Source organism: Schistocerca americana, chromosome 11 (genome assembly GCF_021461395.2).
Source record: "Schistocerca americana isolate TAMUIC-IGC-003095 chromosome 11, iqSchAmer2.1, whole genome shotgun sequence".
Classification (NCBI taxonomy): domain Eukaryota; kingdom Metazoa; phylum Arthropoda; class Insecta; order Orthoptera; family Acrididae; genus Schistocerca; species Schistocerca americana.
In genome coordinates, this window is record NC_060129.1 from 32,164,645 (window position 1) to 32,183,265 (window position 18,621).

Below are 18,621 nucleotides of genomic sequence, written 5' to 3' on the forward strand. Positions count from 1 at the left end.
CCTTTTCTCCTGTATGTCTGTTGCCCTCCTATCTTTTTTCACTCTCAGGGTGGCTACCAACAGCCGATGGTCACTGTCTAAGGCCTCAGATGGAATGACCTTAACATCTGTGAGGCTGCTCATCATCTGCCTATCCACTAGTACATAGTCTACTACTGAAGTTTGGGACCAGTCCCCACTGTACCAAGTTATTTTGTGATTACTTCTCTTCTTGTACCAGGAATTTGCGATCGCCAGCCCATTCCTCTTGCAGAATTCCAGCAACAATTTTCCTTCTCTATTTCAGTTCCCCCAGCCCTCTGATCCCATTATCTCCTCGAATCCTTTCCTGTCTGTGCCAACATGTGCATTGAGGTCCCCTATTATAATCTGATTTCCTCCATTTAGCTGCTTTTGCATGTCATCTTCAAATTCCTCCTTCTCCTTTTTTGTACACCCCACCTGTGGGGCATATGCTTGGATGATTTCAATGCTTTTTCCTTTCACTAGTACTCTGGCTTTTATCATTCGATCATTGATACCTTCCACCTCCTCCTGCAGACCCTCTCTGACCACTATTGCCACTCCATTTCTTCCCCTCTCATTCCCTATCCAGTACAGTTTACACCCTTTACTTAGTGGTTTTTCACCAACTCCTCTCCACCTAGTCTCAGCAAGTCCCAAGATGTCCAATTTCCTCCTTTCCATCATTTCTACAATTTCTTCTAACTTCCCAGTTAGAGTCCTTACGTTTAAGGTGCCCAGTCGTAAACCTTCTCGTAATCCTTTTCCATTGCTTGGTCGGTTTCCTTTAAATCCGTTCCGTGATCCGAGGCATGTTCCCTTTTTAAAAGCAGTTGATTTATCCACTACTGGCTTGCTAGGCCTATCGCAGCTTCACCAGAGCCCCGTTAGCCATCACGTTTCAGGGTTCCCATAGGGCCTTCTCAGCTACCGTAGAGGTCCTGGGGCACACGAAGTCCCCGCTGTACATCACAGAGGGCATATCATTTATATAAATAAGGAACAGGAGTGGCCCCAACACTGATCCCAGGGGGACCCCCTACTTGACCTGTACCCCAGTCAGACCCCACATCACAGCCATTCTCAACATTGTGAATAATGTCCTTTTGATGTCCGTTGCTCATGCAAGAGGTGAAACAATAGTGAGCTACTCCCTGTATTCCATAATGGTCCAACTTCTGGAGCAATATTTTGTGAACAACAGAATAAAATGCCTTCGTTAAATCAAAAAATATGCTCAAAATTCAAAACCTTTTGTTTAACCTACCCAGTGCCTCAAAGAGAAAGGAGAATATAGCATTTTCAATTGTTAAACAACTTCTAAAGCTTAACTGTACATTTGATAGCAAATTGTGCAATATAAAATGATCAATTATCCTTACATACACAGCCTGTTTAATAACCTTAGCAAACACTAATGGCATATAAATAGATCTAATGTTGTCTACATTATACCTTTCACCCTTTTTACAAAGAGGCTTTACTACTGAGTATTTTAATTGTTCGGGAAACTGACCATTCCTAAAAGAAAAATTACAAATATGGCTAAATACAGGGCTAACATTTGCAGCACAGTACTTTGATATTCTGTTAGGCACTCCATCATGTCGATGAGAGTCCTTAGTCTTCAGTGATTCAATTATTGACTCAATCTCTCCCTTGTCTGTATCACAGATGAGATTTTCAGACATCAATCTCAGAAAGGCATTCTGCCAAGGAAGTTATGCGATTCCCCGTAGAAACTAAATTTTTATGTAATTCACCTGCAGTGCTTCAAAAATGATTGTTAAATGCTGTAAATATATCTGATTTGTCAATAACAGAAATATTTTTACTATGATCTGACTTTGCATCATCGACCTTGTGCTGCTGACCACACACATCCTTCACAACTGACAATTTTATCTGTGAATCAGCTATTCTATTTGCATACCATATACTCTGTCTTCCTAATAACATTTTTAAGCACCTTAAAATATTGTTTGTAATGGGCTACTGTAGCTTGACTGAATACTTCTAACATTTTGATATAATTCCTTATCCCACTAGTCAGCCACCCAGGCTGCCTATGATTGCTAGTACCCTGTTCATGCTCTCAAAGAGCATGAGAAATGTGTTAAGAACAGCATTATATTTATCATCTATGTTATCGACACCATAAACATACTGCCATTTGTTCCTTGACAAGGTTTAAAAAACTCTCTACTGCTATTGGATTAACTTTCCTACATAGTTTGTAATTATGTGTGACATTTGTGTGAGTACAAAAGCCTTTTAGTGTTAAAATTTGTGCATCATGGTCTGAAAGGCCATTCACACTTTTGTTAACAGAATTCCCATCTAGTAATGAAGAATTAATAAAAATATTGTCTATGGCTGTGCTACTGTTCCCCTGAAGCCTAGCTGGAAAAAAGGCATTCTGCATCATATCATATGAATTTAGGAGATCTACCAACATCCTTTTACTTGCACCATCATATACAAAATTTATATTGAAGTCACCACACATAACTAATTTCTGGTACTTCCTGCAAAGTGAATCAAGAACTCTCTCTGGCTTGAGCAGAAGTGCTCTGAAATCAGAGTTAGGGGACCTATAAACAACAACAATTAGAAGTTTAATTTCACTCAATTCAACTGTCCCTGTGCAACATTCAAATATCTGGTCAGATCAGTGCCATGATAGTCTATGGACTCAAATGGAATACTGTTTTTTTACGTATATAGCCACTCCCCCACCCTGTAAGGGACTCCTTGAAAAACAGCCAGCTAATCTTTATCTTTGTAAAGGAAGCCTCTGAGTTGTCAAATTATTTAAGTGGTGCTCCGATATACCAATAATTTCAGAGTCAACATCTATAAGCAGTGCACTAACTTTATCTCTAATACCTCTTACATTTTGATGAAATACGGTAATTCCTTTACTTGGAAATATGTCCTCTGAAGGTGATCCCTTAGTTAGTGGGACTTCCTTTAAGTAGGTATACCTATCAGCTGACTTCAGTCTAAAAAAAGGTGCAGCTCTCACACCAACTACTACAGGAATTTTTCCACAAGTGATCCCACCGCCATCAACTACACTGTCACACTGGATAACACTGTAATCCTATCAAAGACAGAAAAAGACTTGAAAGTAAAACTGAACGGAACTGACACTTTCTTAAAGGAGCTTATACGATGAGTATCTACAAAATCGAAACAAGGGTAACGAAATGAAGTCAAATTAAATAATGTGATGCTGACAGAATTAGAGATATACAGTCATTAATTGCAGAAGATGAGTTTTGCTGTTTGTATAGGAAACTGACCGATGATGGGCAAAATAGGAAGGCTATAAAATACAGACCTGCAATAGCATGAAAATACAGTTGCAAAAAAGTAACTTTTGTTAAGAGTGAATAAACAGTTATCTGTTAGGCAGTCTTTTCTGAAGTGTAGCCTTCTACAGATGTGAAACATGGAAGATAAGTAATAAAATGGATGATAATAGTGATTGATGATGAGAGATGAGAAGCACTTGAAATATGCTACTACAGAAGAAAGCTGAAGATTGCAATTTTAGATCAGATTACTAGTGATGACTGAATTAAATTTGGCACAACCTGACTACAAGAAGAAGTCAGTTGACAGGACTCATCAAAAGCAATGCGAAATTGTCAATTTGATAATGGCATAAGTGTGGCTGAGGGGCAAAATTTGTCAAGGGAGAAGACAACTTCACTAGAGTAATCCGATTAAAATGAATGTTAGTAGCAAATTATTGTTTACATCATGCACTACTGGTCAACTGAAAGCTATGCTCGCCAAGAGAAGTGAATAAACAACCTTTGTCTGTCAATATGTGTTACAGCCTTTTGAGGAATTGTATCTTGTGCACCTGTTTCATTGATAGTGTTCTAAGTAACTACAAGTCTCTGCAGTTCATAAAAGATATGTAGCTGCACTTACTGGAAACAGAGCCCACTGGCCACAATGCAATCCATTTAGTACCACCACAACAAATGTACTATGCATTCTACAAAGGTAATTACAGATATACTTAACAGAAAACTTTGAAATTGTTAGTGTGATCATTTGTGAAATATAAAATGGCCTACATCTTGCCAACCTTAACGCTTCTGGTCTTTTATCTGTGACGAAAATTAAATTAAGAAGCCTACAAGTAAAACCAAAAATCCTGAAGACATGATGTGCTATACAACACAGGCCATTGCTGCCATAAGGTCCCTTGAAATTCAGCATACAATGCTGTCGGTCCAGCAGTCTGAGCACTTGTTAAACAACTGTATTAATGAAAATATGAACTGTGCCAGAGTTACATGTTTGCTTACATTTGGTACAGTAGAACAAATGTTGTTCTCCTAACGGTGGGGAAATGGTTTGCAGTACTGTTATCTTGTGTACACTTGGATTAAGTTAAACACGTGTTGTCCCATTAAAAACCCCTTTGGACACACTTTCTGATGCAAGTGAATAAAACATGTAATTCCATTTCTTAAAGTCAGTGTAATAATTCAGCAGCTATAAACATTAAAAATTACTGAAGTCAGAAAATTCGCCACATTCTCTGCTATATCTCAGCTAACACCACAGCTCGCTAAATTTGCCCATTCTGGGTAGACTTGGGATTGGCATCTCCTTGTCATCTCACCCTGCATACTAGCAAAGTTGAAATCTTATTTTTGAAGTACAATATATTCTTTATTTTGTCTGTATTCACTGTTTTTCAGTGTTATGTTGAAAATTAAAATATGCCCATGAATTACATTACACTTATTGATATTGCTGATCATATTTATTCACATTATTAAAAAAGATACCATTCACAGTAGTCCTATTAAATCTAGTTATATAAAGAAAAACATAACTTGACAAACACTTTAAATTTCTCTTCTGAGACATTATGCAGACAATTCTTAAAAACTTCACTACAGTGTGAAATGAAGCCACTGGAGTCTAAATTAGACCATGGGAGATAAACCACCACACCAGACATTTGACAATGTACACATATCCTGCAAGGAAGTAAAACTGTTTTTCCACTAAATTGTGGCCAAAGTAGTGGTTAGTCTAATCTGAAGATGCAATCCAGAGTGTTCCAGTGTTTACTTCTCCCCTGTCTGAAGTACTGGGTGATCAAAAAGTCAGTATAAATTTGAAAACTTAATAAACCACAGAATAATGTAGATAGAGAGGTAAAAATTGACACACATGCTTGGAATGACATGGGGTTTTATTAGAACCAAGAAAAAAAAAGTATTGCTAGATGCGTGAAAGATCTCTTGCGCGCGTCGTTTGGTGATGATTGTGTGCTCAGCTGCCACTTTCGTCATGCTTGGCCTCCCAGGTACAGACCTCAGTCCTTGCAATTATTGCCTTTGGGGTTACCTGAAGTCTCAAGTGTATCGTGATCGACTGACATCTCTAGGGATGCTGAAAGACAACATCCGATGCCAATGCCCCACCATAACTCCGGACATGCTTTACAATGCTGTTCACAACATTATTCCTAGACTACAGCTACTGTTGAGAAATGATGGTGGACATATTGCCCATTTCCTGTAAAGAACATCATCTTTGCTTTGTCTTATTTTGTTATGCTAATTATTGCTATTCTGATCAGATGAAGTTCCATCTGTCAGACTTTTTTTGAACGTTTGTATTTTTTGGTTCTAATAAAACCCTATGTCATTCTAAGCATGTGTGTCAATTTGTACCTCTCTATCTACATTATTCCGTGATTTATTCAGTTTTCAAATTTATACTGAATTTTTGATCACCCGGTATATCATTCATCATACTTCTCAAAATCTTACTGGTGGGATCAACATAAATTCTTCACCCCCTCCCCACAATAATGAAGCAATCTTCACTTTTAACTTGGAAAACAGGTAATCATTTTATCTGCCGACATTATTTGTCATAATATTTTTGCTCAACACATCACTACAAAAAGAACGGTTTGGTGCATTCATTAATGTGGTACATCAATTAAACTACATTTTCTGAAGTATGCGCATAGAAATAATAAAATGACCAAATATGGCAGTCTAGGATACCCCATTGGTTGAGCACTAAGAGTTAATGTTATATTTGTGGTCTAGAAGTTATCAACTTTATACTTTTATGTATTTAACTGTAGCCTTCAGTTCCTACAGTCAGAGGATAAATATGTTTATATTGTGGGAACCTCTGAGTATGTTTAGTTGAATTATTGGGTAACTCATTGAAGAACATACATAGTGAGGTGATAAAAGTCATGGGACAGTGATATTCACTTGTAAAGATGGTGGTATTATCACATACACAACACGTAAACTGAAGGTGCTTGGCAGAGTTGTCATTTGTTCTCGGATGATTCATGTGAAGAGGTTTCCATAGTGATTATGACCCCACACTGAGAATTAACAGATTTTGAATGCGGAATGGTAGTTGGAGCTAGATGCTTAGGACATTCCATTTTGGAAATCATTAGGGAATTATATATTCCAAGACGTATGGTGTAAAGGGTATGATGAAAACACCAAATTACTTACATTACCTCTCACTTTGGCCATCGACCTTCACTTAACAAATGAGAGCAGCTATGTTTGTGTACTGTTGGTGCTAGCAGTCAAACAACACTGCATGAAATAACCACATAAATCACTGTGAGATGTACAGCAGACATATCTGTTAGGACAGAGCAGCAAAATTTGGTACTAATGGACCATGGCAGCAGACAACCACTGTGAGTGCCTTTACCAACAGCACGACATTGCCTGCAGTGGCTCCCTGGGCTTATGAGAAAATTGGTTGGACCCTAGGTGACTACAAAACCGTAGCCTGGTCACCAGACTACAATTGTTCATGAGTGGTTTGAAGGACATTATGGACAATCCAAGAAAATGACTCGTCCAAGGCATCGGGAGAGGCTTAAAAAGCCAAAGCTTATTCCTGTGAAGGGAGGACCCTTGGCGATGCCAAAGGGACATCACCACCTGACACACAGCAATGCAGAGATCATCAGAGGGAATAGAGGTGCTCACAGGCTGAAGTAAGAAGACTGCAGCCTTGGCAGCAGCATCAGCGGCATCGTTTCCTGGCAGAACGACATGATCGGGGACCCACAGAAACATGACATTGGCTCCACGAAGAGTGAGCAAATGACAGATTTACTCGACCTGCTGCACTAAGGGATGAGTGGTGTACAGTGCACAGATACTTTGGAGGGTGCTGAGTGAGTCAGAACAGAGGATACAATCGGGGAGGCTGTGTCACCGGATGTACTCCACAGCCTGATACAAGGTAAAAAGCTTGGCTGTAAATACTGAGGAGTGGGCTGGAAGCAGATATCAAAAGACACGGGCGCCAGTAACGAATGCACACCTGACCCTACAGGTGTGAGCCATCAGTGTATAAAAAGGTACTATCGTTAAGTTCCATGCGAAGGTCTTGCAACTGGAGGCGACAGAGTGAGGCTAGAGTAGTGTCCTTAGGAAGTGAACTAAGGCCAAGGTTAACATGGGCTGCTTCACGAACCCAAGGTGGTGAAGGGTTCACACCCACAGGGAAAACTGAAGGTAGCATGAAGTTAAGCCACTGTAGCAAGTGGCAAAAGCAGATGCTAGGAGGTAACAGGGAAGAGGGACAAGCCCCATACTAATGGTCTAAGGAGCCATCAAAGAAGGAGGCATTGGAAGGGTGGCCACAGATGGCAGACAAATGGCATGCATACCTGCTGAGGAGAAAGTCACAGCAGTAGGATAGTGGTAGTTCAGTACCCAGAATCTCAACTGGGCTGGTGTAAAATGCATCTGTGGCCAAATGGATGTCATTATGGTGGATAGTGTTGAGACGGCATAAAAGGGATTGGCGAGCAGATGCATAAACAAAGCACCCATAGTTGTGTTTCGAATGGACAAGGGACCAGTACAAACGCAGGAGGGTGGTTTGATCAGCACCACAGGAAGTACCATTGAGAACACGGAGGACACTGAGGGACTGTGTACAGCGGGCTGCCAGGTAAGAGACATGGGAGGACCAAGAGTGTTTCCTATCGATCATGAGACCCAGGAATTTTGTAGTGTCAACAAACAGAAGGGCAACAGGTCCAAGATGTAGAGATGGTGGGGGAAACCATTTGCGCCACCAGAAATTCAAACAGATGGTTTTGTGATTAGAAAAGCGAAAGCCACTGTTGATGTTCCAGGAGTAAAGACAATCAAGACCTTGCTGAACACGCCACTCAGTGAGACAGGTCCATGGAGACCTGCGATAGATGGTAAAATCATAGACAAAAATGGAGCCGGAGACACCCAGTGGGAGATAGGCCACAATAGGGGTAATGGCGATAGCAAAGAGGATGACGCTCAGGACGGAACCCTGAGGCACATCATTTTCCTGAATGGTATCTGACAAAGCAGAACCCACACACACCTTGAATATTTGGTCTTGTAAAAATGCTCGAAGGAAACGGGGTAGGCATCCACGGAAGCCCCACGTGTAAAGAGTACGGAGGATAACAGTTCTCCAGCAGGTCTCGTAGGCCTTCTGTAAATCGAAGAACACTGCCACAGTCTGGGATTTCTGCAGAAAACCATTCATGACATGGGTGGACAAAGTAACGAGATGGTCAACTGCAAAATGCTGCGCTCTAAATCCACACTGTGCATTTGTGAGTAAATGGCGAGTTTGAGCCCCTACACCAGCCGGGCACGAATCATACATTCTATCACTTTGCAAACGCAGCTGGTAAGAGAGATGGGGTGGTAGCTGGAAGAAAGGTTTTTGTCCTTACTGGGCGTAGGTATGGGTATGACTGTGGCTTCACGCTACCATCCAGGAAATGTGCCCTCAGCCCAGATGCGGTTGTATGTGTTAAGCACGAAGTGCTTGCTGCAAGAGAGCAGAGCTGCAACATCTGAATGTGGATAGCATCTCGCCTTGGGATGGAGGATCTAGCTCCCTCATAGTGAAGGTGGCATTGTAACACTCACTATTGGTAGAAGAGAAGGGTACCGCCCCAAGCACCTCCACTCGTTTCCTATGGATAAAGGCAGGGTGATAGTGGAAAGAGCTTGAAACTTATGCAAAATGGCGGCCCAAGGTGTTGGAGATAGCAACAGGATCCACAATCCACCTACTGTCAGGCTGGAAATGGGGAAATGGATCTTGGTTCCAGAGAGCCATCGAAGGTTTGCCACACAACAGAGGAAGGTGTGGAACTGGTAAAAGAACTAGCGAACGAAATCCAACTAGCTCTTTTGCTATACCAAAGAACGACAACACTTCACATGCATGTGTTTATAATGAATGCAGTTTTCCAGCGTAGGTCGGTTGTTAAAAACACGGAGAGCACATCTCCATGCGTGAATTGCGTCATGGCATGCCTCAGTACACCATAGGACTGGGACACGATGTGGTGAAGATGAAGTGCGAGGAATGGAACGTTCTGCAGAAGTAAGGATAACGTTTGTGAGGTAGTCCACCTGGTCACCACAACTGAGGAAATCTTGTTCTGCGAAGGTCGCCAGGGAGGAGTAAAGCTGCCAGTCAGCCTTAGTAAGCTGCCATTTAGGTATGCATGTGGATGGGGTAGGAGTCAGCAGACGAAGAGCACACGGTAAGTGGTCTCTCAAGTAGGCGTCAGATAGAATGGACCACTCAAGATGAGGGGCACTCTAGGCAGTGCACAAGGATAGTTCCAAATAGGAATAGGGGTGCAAGGAGTCAGAAAGGAAAGTGGGTGCACCAGTGTTAAGGCAGAAGAGGTAGAATTGGTTAGGAATGTTAGCCAAGAGGGATCCTCTCTGGCAGACCCTGGGAGAGCTACAGAGGGGATGATAGGCATTAAAGTCACCAGAAAGCAAAAGGGGTTGCTGTGATGCTAGAAGCAGACATAAATCCTCTGTGGGACCGCAGGCCATGAATGTTCCATAGGAGGGCAGTCATGAGGAGGAAGAGAATGTCTGCGGAGGGACAGCCGGTGGAAGGTCGCTACTACAGGGCTCAGAAGCAGGAGGATCCTGCTCCAAGGGGTGTACAAAAGCATCGGAGTGCTTGTGCGGTTGGTTGGTGGAGTCCAATGCCAAAAAACAAATGGTGGTGTGCACCAGCGAGACAAAGGCCAGCCGGGCTAAGCGACCACGTCAAACAGGATCTTCGAGTTGGTGAAGGGGCAGACCGTTTGTCTTTAGCGGACTTCTTTGAGCACTTCTGCTTAAAGGAAGACTTGGGTGTTAGTTGGCTGGAGGGATGGACGAAGTCTTCCCACGAGTACTCGTTCTGGCCTTCCTGCCTGCCAGTTGTGTAGTGGGTAGCTTCGCCTCATGAGGTGAGAGTCTGATAGTTTGTTGCACAGCAGGGCTGGGGTCAGTGATGCTACCTTGACACTGGGCAACTTCACAACCTCAGAGCCAAATTTGAGGTTGCATATCTGTGTAACCATGTCCTTCATGGAGGGAGGGGTAACAAGAACTGAACTATAAGTGCCTGACAGATGAACACAGAGCTTGTGGCTAGCCAGCAAGCTACTGGGTAAGGCACTTTTTCCTTTACCTGAATCTCTTGAACAGCCTGCTCGTCGAAATACACAGAACAATCCTGGGAGGAGGCGGCATGGTCACCATTGCAGTTGATACAGCAGGGAGGAAGAGGTAGACATTGCTCGTGTGCACCCCTGCCACAGGTTACACATATGGCTGGGTGTCAAAAGATGTTCTAGTGTGATTGAACCAATGACACTGATAACAGCGCATCGGATTCAGAAGGTATGGCTGGACTATGATGATTTCAGCTGGCTTTAATCTTGGATGGCAGCACCACCCTATAATAGGTGAGGAAAAGAGTGCGGGTGGGCTCCAAAGAAGAATCGACCTTTTTCATGACATGATGAATGACAATGATGCCCTGATCGGAGAGGTAAGATTGTATTTCAGCCTTGATCAGACCATCAAGAAGCCCGGTGTAAACTACACCACAGGAGGAAATCAAAGTTCTATGTGTCGCAGCAAGAAGTAGTTGTGCTTGAGCATCAGAAGCCGTCTCCAAAAGCAAAGAGCCATTCCGTAAATGAGAGCAGGATTACAAAGGGCCAACAATGGCAACACCTTCCTAAATAATAAACAGATTAACTGTGGTGAAGGACTGACCATCTTCAGTATGTGATACAACAAGGAACCGCTGTGCAGTGGGAAAGGTCTTCAAATCAGAACCCTAATAACGTTTTCGTTTCGTTGACATCGATGAAGAGGATGAGTGACTCATCGCGAGGAAATCCCCCATGATTGCAGCATCTCCAATGGCGTGCTCCTACTGGGGGGCTCCTACACATGGGGGCACACCCGCCTTAGGTGATTGTTCACACCTCAGGTCACACCTCCCGAACACATGACAGAGGGACCAACGGGAGGTTACAGCTCAGTCAGTCACCCCTCCCTGGGCCTGGCTTGTATCAGGGGATACATGTGAACCCTACCTGTCGACCCGGGGCTGGGAATTACGTGTTACACAGTCACCTTTTACATGTTAGACATGTGGTCTAGCCTTCAGGAGCGCACAGGGAAGAAGAAGAAGAAGAAGAAGAAGAAGCAGAAGAAAAGAGAGAATCCTCAAACACCAAAGCAGAGGAATGGGAGGTGAAAGGAAACAAAGAAAGGGAAAAGGAGCCACAAAGAAAGGAAAAAGGAGCCACAAAGAAAGGAAAAAGGAGCCACAAAGAAAGGAAAAAGGAGCCACAAAGAAAGGAAAAAGGAGCCACAAAGAAAGGAAAAAGGAGCCACAAAGAAAGTTGAGACTGTTTGCAGGTCAGCAACAGAATGCAGAACATTCCCCATAATACCCCAGACATGTTCCCCAAGGGAGAGGAAAAAGAATAGCAAGAGGATAGACATGTAGCACAGAAGGTAAAAAGGGCTGCGAAAGGCTGGGGCTCCGTGGTAGCCAAGTATGAACCTGCCAAAGAGTGGCTAGCCCCCGGGAGGGGGGAACAATTTGAGAACCCCCACCAACAATTTTGTTTATTGAAGATAAAATTACTGTAATTGCCCTTATCCATAAAAGTAGAAACAATATTACTTCTTAATGAGTGAAAAATCCTATTGCACGTGACTTAATTATATTTGTACTATTTGGAAAGTAAATGTTGAAATAGGACTAAGTCCATGTCCATTTCTGGTTTAATTTTGACTTTCATAAATTTTGGTGATCACATAATTCATATATAATGAAGTAATTACTATTGAGAAGAAATACGCTGTTAACTGTTTCTCTGAGAACTTGCATATACTATTTATAACTGCTAGCATCACTGTACCACTTGTCTGATTATAGTAGAGTTCACTGCACTTCATTGGGTAAGAAGTAATAGTAGCTTCCCTTTATCACAACTCTATACAGATTATATAAAAGTAATGTTCAACATTAGTATGCCTAATTAGGCTGGTGACAATTTTTATTTCATTTTAGCAAACTTGGTTTCTTAAAAAAAATTCCAAATTTCAATCTTTAGCTTTCTGGTTTCCTCCGTAGCACTGAATTCAGGTTCAATAAGACAAACCCATTAGGTAACTCATGGTCAGTTTTACTTAAATCCTCCCAGAGGGTTACATTTACTGCATCGTAATAACATATTTGGTAATACACATTGTATGTTAATATAATATGTGGTGCAGTATAGAGTTGTATGTTTTCAGATGTTCTGCTGTGAAATGTTCATCTGAATTTGATAATAATAATGGACAATGTGCCATACCACTCTGCTGTGGTGGATCACGCTCTAACAACGAGGAGGCGAAAACTAAATATTTTGCTCTGTGCACAAAGAAACATTATATCAGATAAAGTTGAACTTGGCATGAATAAACCATAGTTAATGGATCTTGCACTGTAGAAGCCAAAACCTCCACAATACAAAGTCAACAAACCAGTTAACATTAAAGAGCATAATGCAATCAAGGCTTCTTCCATATCATGCTCATTTGAATCCAGCTGAGCATATATGGGCCCAGGTGAGAGGTACTGTGGCAGGAGACACCAAGAAGTTTGGGCTCATTGAGGTTGAAATGCAGAAAAAAAAAGCCATTGCAAACTTTACCCCACAGTAATGATACTGAGTTGTCAGCCATTCAAAGAAGGTAATTGAAGAGACATGGATTTATGGACTGCTGAAAGAACAGATGGAACAGAGAGTCAGTTCAGTCAGCTCCAGTGCCAGTTCCAGTTCTGAGGGAGACAGCGATGATTCTTCCCTTGGTTTCACTTAACTACACTGTAAATGTGAGTACATATGAAAAATTCATTGATGTAACTGCTCCGTTTAGTATTGTATTTCTTTACGGCCAAAGAATGTTTGCTTGGAAGCTGACTATAGGTCATAACCTAAGATAGGCATTGTGTTGTTGCTACCCCTTGGAAACTATGCTTCCCTGCACTCTTTCTTCACCAAATTTCCAAAAGTTGCAACTTCTTTTAAACACACTATAGTAGTTTACTGCCTCTGTATTTCTGTTTTGCACAGTTCATCTGATTATAGCTTAAACCTGTTAATGATACCATGTGTCTGACATGAGGCTAAACTATACAATTCAAAATTTATATGACAATCACTATTTCCCCAGTTCACTGTGACTAGCCTGTGTACATATTAGCACATTTAATAATTTTCCCTGCGTGGAAATCTTTTACCACAAACTCACAAATACAGAGACTCACTGACCAGGTAAGAGCCCAATGAATTTGCTTACAACACATTAATCGAAGATACTGAAATGCATAGTCTTCTTCAAACAATGTGATACTTCTGATAGGAATATCAAAACTCTAGAAAAAGATAGATTGCTACTAACGTAAAGATAACATGTTAAGTTGCCAACAGGCAAAATTAAAAGAGATTTACACTTAAGCTTTTGGCCTCAGCCTTTATCAGAAAAAGAACTACTTTCCAATACATATAAAATTGAATTAAAAGTCAAATAGTACATTGCTCTAACACAACAGTTTAAGGCTCAAAGTTTTAGAGAAGTTCGATATACTGTGCATAAATAAAGTTTTGTATGCTAGTTACAAAATACAATAAGGACCACTGATTTGAGGATATCAAGAAGCTAATTAATAAAGATTATAGTCAATAATGTGGTGCAGTTTAGTTGTAATCACTGTCTTAGACACAGTACAGATATCTGACAGCCTCACAGGCATGGAATATGCCAGACTGGTGTCTACCACCGATGGTTTAGCTGATATTATCTTCAGAACACCCTGAACATTACAAAAATTCCAAATTGTTTCTTGGATTGAGCCCTTTTTTGACAACAATTATTTTGCTTGATGTTCAGATTCACAACTTCAGAGGCACCATATTATTGTCTTCAATTAGTGAATCTCACTAAAGTGTCTAAGGCTTCCATAGTGTCAATCCCAGATACGTTAGTTGCAGACATTTTGCCATAATCACTGTCAACTTCTGGTGCCTCCTGTGACTTCAAAACACTTTTATAATATCACATCATCCACTCTCCTTCGGTAACTGAATTTCTACCTATGTCAATCCATTTTAATTTCACCTGAAAAAGCACTCACTTCATTGGTAGACACAGAATTTATCATCTGTACAATTTCAGAGCGATCAGCTGTAAACTACTCATCATTTAAATTGCTTTCCATCTCTGTTTCTTCAATCATTTTAGACCATAGTTCACTCATAATACTGTTTTGGTTCTCACTTTTTCCAGTCTGCTTATGATGACCAGTTTTTTGTGGCTTGTCAACATCACGTTTGTGTTTTGTTGCTTTAGGTGCACTTTTGCTCTGCTTGGAAATTTTTCACTGTACATACAAACATTTTACTGCGATGTAGTCTAACTGACAGTCATACAAGTAGCTGAATATTAACACAGCACAATGACTTCATTAAATAATTAAAATACCACAGCACTGATGTAAACATAAGTACTGTAAACTTAGGTTTAGTGAATGAAGAATCACTGATACTGACAAAGCCAGTAATGCAACTGGCTTATCTTGGCAAGACTATAATCACACAGTTAGGCAAACAATTATTGCTGAAAAGGTGTCACGCCATGGCAAAATACCAGACGCATGTTGGACTATTGGGTCCGCTGGATTATAGAGTGCCAAATTATCATGATCTTGCTGTAACTGATATCAACCTGTGACAGTGAAAATATGATTACATATATTGTTACAGCTCTGTTGAAATTCTACTCATAACAGTCAGCAAATAACCGAAGTGGAATAATACAATACTACAAAACTTCTAAGGGGTATAAACGATGCTAATTTCACTGTAATGCATTCTTTGTATTCCACAGTTACCAAATGACATATTTTTACTTCATATGCAATCCATCTGTAAAATGTGAATACTTACAAAAGTCTCAATTTCTTCTGCTCCTAAATTTAGTACTGAATCCTCCTTAATATGATCAGTGGACCCCGAGGCTATAAATGGGTCTTCCAGATACTGACAAAAGAAAACAAAACCTCTGATTATGTACATACAACATAGCTCTCAATATTTCATTATGAAGATGATCACACTTTTCAGTGACTCATCTCTTATTCAAAGAGTAATTTAATAAAGCTAATTTTCTGATCAGATATTTTAGTACCATACGCTGTTGAGCAAACTCATCAAACCATCTGTTTTGTAGTGTGTGGATCCATATCTGCAACACACTACAGCAGTATTTCTGGATAGCAAAGATTTGACAATTTCTTGGTAGGTTTCTGCAGGTATATGGCACTAGATGTGCTAGAATTTAGCTCATGCAAATCCCTTGAATTACTGGCTGTTGATTTGTGGGTTCAGATTGGCATGTGTTCCACAGATGCACATCAGTTGGATGTGATGGGCAAGTCATGAATGTGCATTCACTGTAATACTCTTCAAACCACTGCGGCATGATTCTGGCCTTGTGAAATCAACAATTACCCAGCTGGAAATATGTGATTACCATTAGGAAAAACAAAGCATCAAAGGAACCATGTTCACACAATCCACAGTAATTGTAATGCATTTGGTTACTACTAGAGGTTCAATGATACCCAAGGCAAATGTTTCCCTTAGTAGCCCTGTGTCCACAGCACTGCGCATTGACTCTCATGGTGGGCAGTAGGTGTAATGTTTGCCTTATCTGTGTATATCCAAATGATGCCGTGCTGTACTGGTCAAAGGTTAGGAGGAGTTAGATTAGGAAACGATATACTTAAAGTAGTAGACAAGTTTTGCTATTTTGGTAGCAAAATAACTGAGAATGGCAAGAAAAGCGTTTCTCAAGAAGAAATATTTGTTAACATTGAACACACACACAAGTGTTAGAAAGTCTTTTCTGAAGGTATTTATCTGGAGCGTAGCCATGTATGGAAGTGAAAGAGGGGTGACAAACTGTTTAGACAAGAAGAGAATATGAGCTTTTGAAATGTGGTACAACAGAAGAATGAAGATCAGATTAGTAGATCACAGAACTAATGAAGATGTACTGACTCATATTGGGGAGAAAAGAAATTTAAGGGACAACTTGACTAAAAAAGGGATTGGTTGATAGGATGCATTCTGAGACATTAAGGGATTACCAATTTAGTACTGGAAGGAGGTGTAGGCAGGGGATGGAGGGGAGGAGGTGGGCTAAAAATTGTAAAGGGAGATCCAGAGATAAGTACAGTAAGAAGGATTCAGGATTCAGATGAATGTAGGTTGCATTAGTTGTTCTATAATGAACAGGGTTACACAGGATAGAGTAGCTTGGAGAGCTGGGTTCAAAGCAGTCTTTTGACATACCACCACCACCACCACCACCACCACCACCACCACCACCACCACGGATAACATATAACGCACAAGGATAATGAGTCATGGTAACTCTACAAAAATACTAAAAATTACTGATATTGTAGGTTAGAATGGCTCTCCATCTATGATTTTTTTAACTATATGCAGCAATTACATTCCACGATTGTCTTGCTGTACCTCAAGCATAAAACAACACTGACTTGAAAACTTACACTATGTTCAGAGAGACTCACATTCAATTTCAGTCCTGGATCTTCCTTTGTGTTGTAAAATGGAGCCTCAATTTTTAATGGATCTTGAAGTAACTGAAAAAGGAGAATAATTTTACCCATTTAAAGTTTGCATATAAAACACTGTAACAACTGTGTAACTATTAAGAGTGATGGAGAGGTTTGTCTTCAACCACACCTCACATAGAAAATTACATTGCTAAAAAAGCAGTAATCATCCAAATAGAATAAATTTTCATTCTGCAGCGGAGTGTGCATTGATTTTAAACTCCCTGGTAGATTAACACTGTGTGCAGGACTCTTACTCAAAAGTAAGACCTTTCCCTTTCACAGGCAGGTGCACTATCAGTAGAGCACTTGCCTGTAGAAGGAAGGCAAAGGTTCTAGGTTTCTTAACTTGCATGCATTACACTTCATGATTTGGATTGCTCCCTGGACTGTTTATATATGCTTAAGACAACTTTTGCTATGGTCTAGACTTTGGTTCCTGTTGGCAGTTTACTTTGTCAAGAAGATGAAAAAATGCTCTTTAATTACAGTGAACAGCTGAAAGTAGCCAACAGTGTGGAATGAAACATTTAGTTTCAAATAAATTGACTGCCTCTGTGGAAAGGATCAATAAAAGCCAAAATTTCTTTAGCAAAGTAACAAAAACAACTTCACTGTTCTGCAAAGTGATTAATATTTGACTGCCAAAATGCTGAAATAAAATAAAATGAGGAAACTAAAATCAATATGATATTTTAGACTTCCATTATTATGTGAATGCATTGTAATTCATTTCATAGCTCCTGACCAAAGAAATTCATTTTGTTTCCATTTAATGTGAGAGCTGTAAATGAAGAAGAAACAGTAAAATCACCCTGACAGCTTCGGTGTGCCAGAAAAACTTTTCAAGTAGCTAGAAGCAGGAAAAGGTACTGCTCCTACATGAATAAACTGAGCATGTGCATGAGCCCACTCGCAACCACTCACGCGAACCTAACAGTCACACTGATTGGAAGCTGTTTGTTATTATGTTGCATAGTCTTCATCCCAAAGCTTTTGACGCATTTTGCTGTTGGCAGACACTTGTGTGTACACTGTGTTTGTGTTGTTGTTGTTGTTGTTGTAAATGGCACATTTCCTTTGCAATGTTTTATTTTGGTTTTATCCTCTTGTTTATGTTTTATTGCTACAGTATTATTCTGCTGCAGCAGGATGCTGTAAAATCCTTTGTTAGAGCATCAGTTCTTACCAGCCTTAATTACAAAATTTTAACTGAGAACTAAAACAATGAAATATTTCCATAGTCCTAAAAAATTCCTAGGTTTCCTCAGATGAAAAAATTCCAGGATTTCCCAGTTTTCCCAGAGTGAATACATCCTTTATAATGTAACTGGCAGAATTTCAAGCCTTGCATGGAACACTTGCTGTGTGAAAATGTTCTGATCATATCACAAGTGCCATGCAGTTTGAGTCTGATGGTGTAGCTGTCAGCTTATGGGCTTCAGACCTGCCAGTTCTCTGTCAGGGTTGGTTCCTTAGCCATTACCAAGGTGAGAACAAAAGTAAAGTATGATTTTTATAGGATGGGACCTCTTTAAATCTAAAAAC

General features: G+C 40.5%; 1 protein-coding gene across 6 annotated transcripts in view; it reads right to left on the bottom strand.

Annotated features, from left to right (window-relative positions):
• LOC124553586 (zinc finger protein 708-like) overlaps window positions 1-18,621 on the bottom strand; it is an 89,102-nt gene that overhangs the window by 58,354 nt on the left and 12,127 nt on the right. For 3 of the 6 annotated variants that reach the window (XM_047127439.1, XM_047127438.1, XM_047127437.1), the window contains exons 4-5: window positions 17,008-17,100; window positions 15,374-15,466 (exon numbers count right to left, since the gene is read on the bottom strand). In XM_047127439.1, the coding sequence (XP_046983395.1) occupies window positions 15,374-15,466; window positions 17,008-17,100 (186 nt within the window). The remainder of the gene's footprint in view (window positions 1-15,373; window positions 15,467-17,007; window positions 17,101-18,621) is intronic. The other 3 variants (XM_047127440.1, XM_047127441.1, XM_047127442.1) reach the window with 3 other exon arrangements.